Below are 7,923 nucleotides of genomic sequence, written 5' to 3' on the forward strand. Positions count from 1 at the left end.
CCCCTCTTTATCCGGGTCCTCACCCTCCACCGAAACTCCTTTGACTTAGTTGATTTGAGCAATGATTTTATCCACAAGGAGCTTGAAATCCTTCTGAGATAATCTTCCAGATATTGATGGCACTCCTAAATATTTTACTGGCAATTTCTTATCTTTAAAATCTTAGAGCAATTAAAATTTCCTTCTTTAAATAATTTGAAATGCCAAAAAAAAAAAAAAAATTCACTCTTGCTTTTGTTGACTGAAAAACCAACTTTTTGAATTGATCCTGAACATCCTTATGTAGGATTATATCTTCTTAAAAAGAATTTTATGTGGCCCACATTTGAGTGAAGATAAAACTCATGTATTAAATTTCTTATTTCACGTCTTAAGTTTTCTATTTGTGGAAGTTACATGTTAGATGTAACATCCTATAGGTAACTCCTAAATGGTATAACCCTTTTGGTTAATAAACACCATAAAGTTACAACTTTTAAGCTCCTTGATGGAATGAGAGTAATGGAAATCTTTATCTAAAATGGTCTCTAGTCTAGCCTATATATAGATTGTGTTTTCATTAAAAGGATACATGTGAGGTTAAGGCTATGGACTAGGTATCATATACACTATTATATAGTAAGTCTTCTTTATCCTCTACATTTAGACAATTATAGCTGAAGGTATGTTTATGTTTGTTTTGTTTCCGTTGCAATCTAAATTTTATCTTACACCTTAAATCTTAATAATATTATGGTCTTCATATTAGCTTCAACAAACATTACCAAATTAAATGGCAAACAATGGTGAGACAACTACACTTTTTCACACTTCATAATTGAAACTTAAAATCATCATTAGATTTAACTGCTGCCGTGAGAACTGCGGTTTGAAAAGACCCAATTTTATTAGTATCCTCCTGATAACAAATCTCAAATTGAAGATTCAAATTATAAATATGTGATATATCCCCCTTAGCTGAGGGAATTACATTATAATCGTCACTTAATTTAGTTTATAAAGGAAATTTTCAGAAAATCCCTAAATATTTTATTAATACATGAGTATATTACATGAAGGATTCAAAAGAAACGGAAAAAAAAAAATTTGTGTCTTAAATACATTATATATATAAAAAAAATACATGACTTGTAGTAAAATACAAGACTCCTTATTGGGAATTTGCATATGAACAATTGAAAGATAAAAGTTACTTAGATATTAAATAGAAACTTGGAGGCACAAAAGAAATGTTTTCCTAGGATAATATTTTCCCTCACATAAGAATTGCAAACGGATTACTACAAATTTGTTCTTATGATACAACTAAGTCTATTTAGTTCTATAAATAACAATTTTGAAAAATACATACAAGATTTCTTGTGTTTCTAAGAAAAGAGAGAAGTTTACTCTTAATATTAATATGGATCATATTTATAGATAAGGAGGTGGGGCCCTTCAATAGACACCTTTGGAGAGAAACTTTTGTTGATTATAACTTTCACATAGAATATTAGCCATTTGATGAACCAGAAAACCGTCATCTGGAAAATTGCAGGAAGATTGTTTTTACGTATCTTGATCGATCGAGAATTTCTCCGACCAATCGAATACATAGTCTTGATTGATCGATCCTGCATTCAAGCAAAGAATCAAACAAACAGAGAGTAGCTAGGGTTTGTAGATTGTACATGCTGTAGAGAAGGAAAATTCCCGACCTATCACAAGCTGACACATCACACTACCAAGTCCACAAAATGCAGCCAATTACAAAGCGCCACATGCTGCTGCTAGGTTTTACTATTGCTATTCAGAAGCCAACAGAAATTCGCCAAGTGTCATACAAGAACCAATCATGCATCAGCTCGTGTAAGCGATGGCACAAGCAACCTCGCACGTGTAAGCGATGACACAATCATTCTAGCATGTGCAGGCGATGACATAAGCGGACCAATCAAGCTCTGCCATGTGTCACCAATCAGACTCCGCCACGTGTCGCTTACCTACCCCAAAACTCCTATAAATAGAAGCCTTCCTAAGCCATTAGGAGGACACCAAGAGCCATTTGAAGCACAAGCAGCATCAGAGAAGATTCAGAAGTCCAGAAGCTCTGCAGGAACCAAGCTCTAAAGCCCCGAAGAACTTCTACCACAAATCCAAGAACACGAAGAACACACGAAGAACACGAAGAACACGAAGAACAAAGAATTTCTAACAAGCTCATAGCCAGAGATTCATTGTAATTCTGTTTTAGCAATCTTCAATCCATCCTTCAACCAAATTGAAGGATATTTTGTGTTCAAGTCACAATCACATTACCACAAATCCAAATCAATAAGTCTTGCAAGGAGATCGAATCAGAGGATAACTCTTTTGTAATCACAGAGAATTATACCACAATCATCAATACAAATTCACATTTGTGACACTATTTTACTTGTTTGATTTATTTCGAACTAGAAATTTAGTCGTCTACATATTCTGGCACGCCCGGTGGGACATCTCTGCCTCTCATCTCTTTCTCCTTCAAAAGAAATTCGACATCATTTTCCTACCAACTTCAATGGCATCTAGCAAGAATGTTCGAAAATCAGCCGTTGATGCTTCCAGTACTGGTGATTATGCGCGCCCAGTCACTCGCAGTCGATCCAAAGCTTTTGATCGACTTCAACCTCAACTAACCAAAGAAGGCGAGCTTCTACTGTCATCTCTCTAGACTTTCTTGCAAATAGGAAAGCTACCAATAAGGATTCATCTGTCTCGAAAGATTTGGAGAACAGTAATGAATCATCCCCAACAAGGACCTTTTCTATCAACTCTTCACCTGTGATGAGAAACTTAAGGAATGGAGTACCTTTGACTCATCCTATTTCATCATTTTCTCCATCACATCTAGAGGTCATGCCAGTAATGATGACTAACACCTCTACCATGGAAGAAAAGATGNAATAATGTTTTGTTGACCCATTTTAAAAGAGTTTCGCTAGCCTAGAGCTTACAGTTTAACGAACACTTTTTGATATATTTAACCCAAATATTAGAGTTTAAATCCTCTTACTCAACTAAAAAAAAATCAATTCATAGATTTTTTGTCCTCCCAAAAGTTTAAAAGATAGAAGTTCGTAGATGGGGACAATCATATGATAAACTGAATGTTAATAATAAATGTTCAGTTTTCTAGAACTCTTTGCTACTTTGGTATGATACAGACAGACCCATCGGAACCAACTTCGAACTAGCCAATCTTCTTGTCCTTTCGCTCAGTTATCCCAGCTAGCCAAGGTATTGCCATGAATTCATCGATCTCCAACCAGCTCGCATATCAATAATAAAAATAACTGAATTTTACAGTATAGACGAAAGATGTACCACCACAGTCACAGTTTCAAGCTGTAATTTAGGTTGATATAGCCGTTTCTTCTTATTACAAAGTTCCTATTTTCTTCCCATATTAAAAAAAATAAAAATAAAAATAAAAAATAAAAAATAACCTGATTTCACCTCCACGTTTTAAGCCACCTATCCAAAATTCACACTGATTCTATATCAAATATCATTGCCACCTTTACGAGAACCAAAGGCCATGCACTAGCTCTATTATCGTATCTATGTAACACATTAGCCTGGCTAGGTAATACTGAGAGATATGTCACGCAACAAATATTAGTTCAATTTGGGGTCCACATAAAAATTTGACCCTGATAGCAAATTATGTGCTTTTCATTTTAAAAATTTTAACCATAACGATGGTTCAATATGTTAATCACACAGCAGCAAATTAATCCGAAATCAGATATGTTTGATCATCAATTCTAGTCAGTCCCAATTTAACTGAAACATGCAAATGCGTAGTTTCAACCTTATATTGAAACATTTTATATATAAACAATATGAATCTAAGAAGGTTCTACTAGCGTGACAAATAGTATTTAAAACACAAGCAATCAACAGATAAAGAATGCAGAGGTTGTTCTATGATCTAGAAGGGCCAGCACCCATAGATAAGCTCCTTACTGCAACCTTAACTGCGCCAACGACACTACGATGCCTCATCTCAGGGCAAAGACCATTTCTATCTTGGTTCTTGCAGCCTTCTTCAATCTGAACACCCACAAAGTATGCTACCTGAACAAGCATAAACACAGTAAGCTAAGACAAGAACTGCATTAGGCAAGCACAAGAAGGAGATGCCAGAATTGCAAGTGGTTTAGTGTAAAATCAGCTGTAGCAGTCTAATGTTTGACCTGATTACATGGGTTTTTCGGGACTTAAGTCCATGATCGTTCAACAAAAGCAACTAGCAGTGAAACAACTTGGAATGTACCAAAAGTCCGCAAAAGCTAAATAGTTTGTTCTTCATAAGTTGATAATTGAAGGCAATTGAAAAGTGTCTAGCTACTGTAACTTTTCAGTGACCAATACATTTCACTTTAATTGTTATAGCCAGAGTAAGGCAATAGATTTGCATTTGAAACCTACACCAAAAACATCTTAAATCTGCACTTGACTTGGACACATGCATCTATAAGGAGACAAAATTTGTTGGCACGAGGGCAAGTAACAAGGAATTAAAGAATGTTAGGGAGAAAATTTAAGCTGGTAAAACATAATTTATTCATCAGCACTGCATAACTTAAGTCATTTCATTTTCCAAATCATCTTAAATGTAACCACTTTCATCATATCAAAATTAGTAAGAACACCATAATTTTACGGACGTTGATGGAATTTCATCGTTTGGGTTAGTTGCTTTCCCTTTAGCTAACCATAAACAATCACAATTATATGTAAAACCCATAGAAAATTATTCTTCTAGTCTACTAGGGTCAAATGTCTAGCAACAGTAGTTCATCTCTGAATAAGCGCCTTTAACAGCTAGGAATCCATATATTATGAAACATGCAGTCCAAAATTAGCATATTATTCAAAATATGAAAGTTGCAGAACTCAATGAAAAAATTAGGGGATTCGGTCTTGTTCAAAACTAGAAACCACAAAAGGCTTCTTGCAGGTCACACTATATCTGAGAAATTTAGAATATCATGATATACAAAGAAGTTTCCCTCAGAAACCAGCTTCACCAAACTGAGTGTATAATGTCAACCAGTTTCCAAAACTAACAAGAACCTACATAAACAGTCCATATAATAAGTAAAATCACGCCAACTTTCAAGCATAATAAGAATTCAAGTTCACACATGGGCAAAATATTAATCTCCTCACTGTTCAGACACTGTAACAAAAAGAAAAGACTACGACTGAATGAAATGCATCATCTATCCCAATAATCTTTAATCAATCCAAAAGCAAATCAAGTTGAAAAGTACCAGGTGTAAAAACTTGGTATATAACAATACCTTTCCAGAAGCATTACGAACAGGCGATATATGGAGATAATTCCAAAACGAACTCTTGTCTTTCCTGAGAATTAAATAGCCATTTATTTTGAAAACTTATGACAAGTTAAATCCTTGAAACACATTGCTAGCATAGTTAAGTTTCAACCTGTAATTTAAGATACGTACTGTGCATGCCTGCTCAGTTTTTATGCTTTCCTTTATCTGGGAAACAATAAGCAACATATTTAACAAGGTGTATGCTATCCATAACCTTAGTCACTAAATCACATAGAAATTCAAAAAATTATAGAAATGAATAAATGAAGGTACTTGATATAAAGTTGAGAAATCCGTATCCGCGCCACTTAAAAATCTACAATTGTGCCCCAATACTTCATCTCTAGCATAACCTACAAAAGTAAGAAACTGATATAGATAACTGCATATAGAGAGGACTGTTTAATATTTATATAAACCGCATGGTCTAGAAGAAATTTATTGTAATGAATTCACCACATGGATACCATTGTATATTTGGTAAAGCTCTGATACCTGTCATTCTTAAGAAAGCATCACTTGCGTAAACTATAGGCATGTCAGGTAGGTGTGGGTCAGTTCTGCAATGGCAACACATAAATTGCGTTCACACGAAACACAAAGTAAAGACATCAGAAATCTTCATAATGCATGAAATCCACTGTAAAACAAAAAAATAAGAATCTGCAACAACTCACAATACAAAGCTTTGTTTGATTCTACCAAGAGAGATATTTAAGGATGAACTAAGAATGCCTGCCCGAGGTAAGCTGTGTCTCTCTGCACAAACAAATCTGCGTGTTAACTCGCTATGGCGGGTTAGCACAGAGAATATTTTGTTAATGGCAACTTCAGCCTTTTGCTTCTCTAGATTACTAGCCTCACATGTTTCTTCAATACCTAATCCTGTATGCCGCAGATAAATCAGAACACAACCAAAACATAGAAAGAAAACAAAAAGGATATCTAAAGAAGTACACCTAGTAGGCTAGTACACTTTAAAAAAAGAAATCGAAGAATGATCACTGAAATTGAATGTAAAATGTGTAAATTCATTTCAGATTAAAAGTCGGTCAATACAAAACAACAATCAAAACCAAATATTACACTCTATATATGCAAGTAAACAGTCAAGATTATTAGCAAAATCATAATGCTTGAGAGAGACAGAGAGAGAGAGCTCAGAACACATTCAAAAATTAAGCACCACGATAAGACATCAAGTATTAAGAACTCAAATAACCAAGTGCATGCTATTAGGAAATAAAGAAACTATATGAAAAAACACAATACGGAGTACAAGATAAATTACACAAACAACACGACCTTCCATCCAAAATAAGCTGCAAGAATTAAGTATGAATGCACCATCACAAGCAATACAAATGCAATTCGATCATACAAGAGCTAAACATGAACACAATATCACAAGAAGTATAATATAATTTCATCATACAGTGTACAACAACTAAGTACAAATCATATTAATTCAGAAATTAAAAAACACAAACCTCTACTACTATCATCCAACACCGACTCCAAAGCCAAAACACGACTCAATTCCACTGGAGTATCCGAGCACAGTTCCCTCCTACATGATCCAAACATGATATTAGCATTACCACACACCCTATCCCCCTCCTCACACATATTCGCCCCATTCCTCACAACCCCACTTGCCGACCACCTCGGCCGCCGCGGAGGCAAAATGGGCAGCTGAACTCCCACAAAATGGACGACCCTCCCATCCTCTTCACTAAAAACCGGGCTCAAATGAAACAACATCCAAAAGGGTGTCCCATCCTTGCGATAATTCAACAAATTAATCTGCATAGACCGCTCTTCACGAATGGCCTCGCGTATTTCCATAACCGACTTTCGGTCAGTTTTCGGGCCTTGAAAAACCCTGCCGTTCTTTCCAACCACCTCATCTTTCGAATACCCGAACACCTTCAAGAACCCTTCGCTCGCAAACACAATAGGGTGGCCAGAGATGGACGGGTCAGTGATTGTGAAGCTGTAAGGCAAATCGTCGAGCGCTTGGCGTGCACAAAACGAGTAGCGACTATCGAACGAGTTTTCTATATTGAAATTCAACTGTGATTCCATCCTCTTCCTTCCTCTTCTTCCTCTTCTTCTTCTACTACTACTACAACTGCGAATTCTTCGATTCTCCTTGGTATACCTTGGAAGATACTTCATGAATGAGGTTCAAGGTTTTGACTTGGTTTTAACCTTTTTTTCTTGAAAAGCACTTAATAGAACCATTACGCACACCATGTGGAATATATAGACAAGTTATATAGCAAATAAACTCAACAAAAACCTAATTCACAATGCTAAAAGCACGTATCTCATTAACTCATGCATGTGAATAAATAGCTATACCAAGATACAAATAGAGTCTCAGCTCCTCACAGGTTTCTCTCTTTCTTTCTCCATCTTTGTCTCTTGGGCTCTTTGCCTTCCTTATTTGGTTTTTGAGAAAACGTTTCTATTTCTCTGTTATTTTCTTGGCAACCAAACAGAGTGCTTGACTTCGGTTGATTTTACTTTGCTTTAGATTCAC

At 35.6% G+C, this 7,923-nt stretch overlaps 1 protein-coding gene across 3 annotated transcripts; it reads right to left on the reverse strand.

Moving 5' to 3' along the window:
• Window positions 1-3,757: 3,757 nt before the first annotated feature.
• Window positions 3,758-7,529, reverse strand: LOC112039411 (protein TWIN LOV 1). Of its 3 annotated transcripts, none has more exons than XM_024072288.2 (7): window positions 6,866-7,529; window positions 6,053-6,134; window positions 5,871-5,935; window positions 5,649-5,728; window positions 5,485-5,540; window positions 5,337-5,400; window positions 3,758-4,104 (listed from the first exon to the last, which is right to left on the reverse strand). In XM_024072288.2, exons 1-7 carry the CDS (start codon window positions 7,461-7,463, stop codon window positions 3,952-3,954), a joined length of 1,098 nt encoding a protein of 365 aa, XP_023928056.2. In that variant the 5' UTR covers window positions 7,464-7,529; the 3' UTR covers window positions 3,758-3,951. The 3 variants fall into 3 exon arrangements, with proteins under 3 accessions (XP_023928056.2, XP_023928054.2, XP_023928057.2); XM_024072286.2 differs by having other exon boundaries at window positions 6,053-6,260; XM_024072289.2 differs by having other exon boundaries at window positions 3,991-4,104; window positions 5,505-5,540; window positions 6,053-6,260.
• Between the last annotated feature and the right edge of the window lie 394 nt (window positions 7,530-7,923).

Source organism: Quercus suber, unplaced genomic scaffold (genome assembly GCF_002906115.3).
Source record: "Quercus suber isolate HL8 unplaced genomic scaffold, Cork oak 2.0 scaffold_147, whole genome shotgun sequence".
Classification (NCBI taxonomy): Eukaryota; Viridiplantae; Streptophyta; class Magnoliopsida; order Fagales; family Fagaceae; genus Quercus; species Quercus suber.

Excerpts from the sequence above, each read along its gene's own strand:
- LOC112039411 (XM_024072286.2), bottom strand. The coding sequence starts at position 7,463 with ATGGAATCACAGTTGAATTTCAATATAGAAAACTCGTTCGATAGTCGC. Across the intron at positions 5,936-6,052 it reads ATCAAACAAAGCTTTGTATT|AACTGACCCACACCTACCTG; the intron begins GTGAGTTGTTGC and ends TTGCCATTGCAG. Across the intron at positions 4,105-5,336 it reads TTCGTAATGCTTCTGGAAAG|GTAGCATACTTTGTGGGTGT; the intron begins GTATTGTTATAT and ends ATGCTTGTTCAG.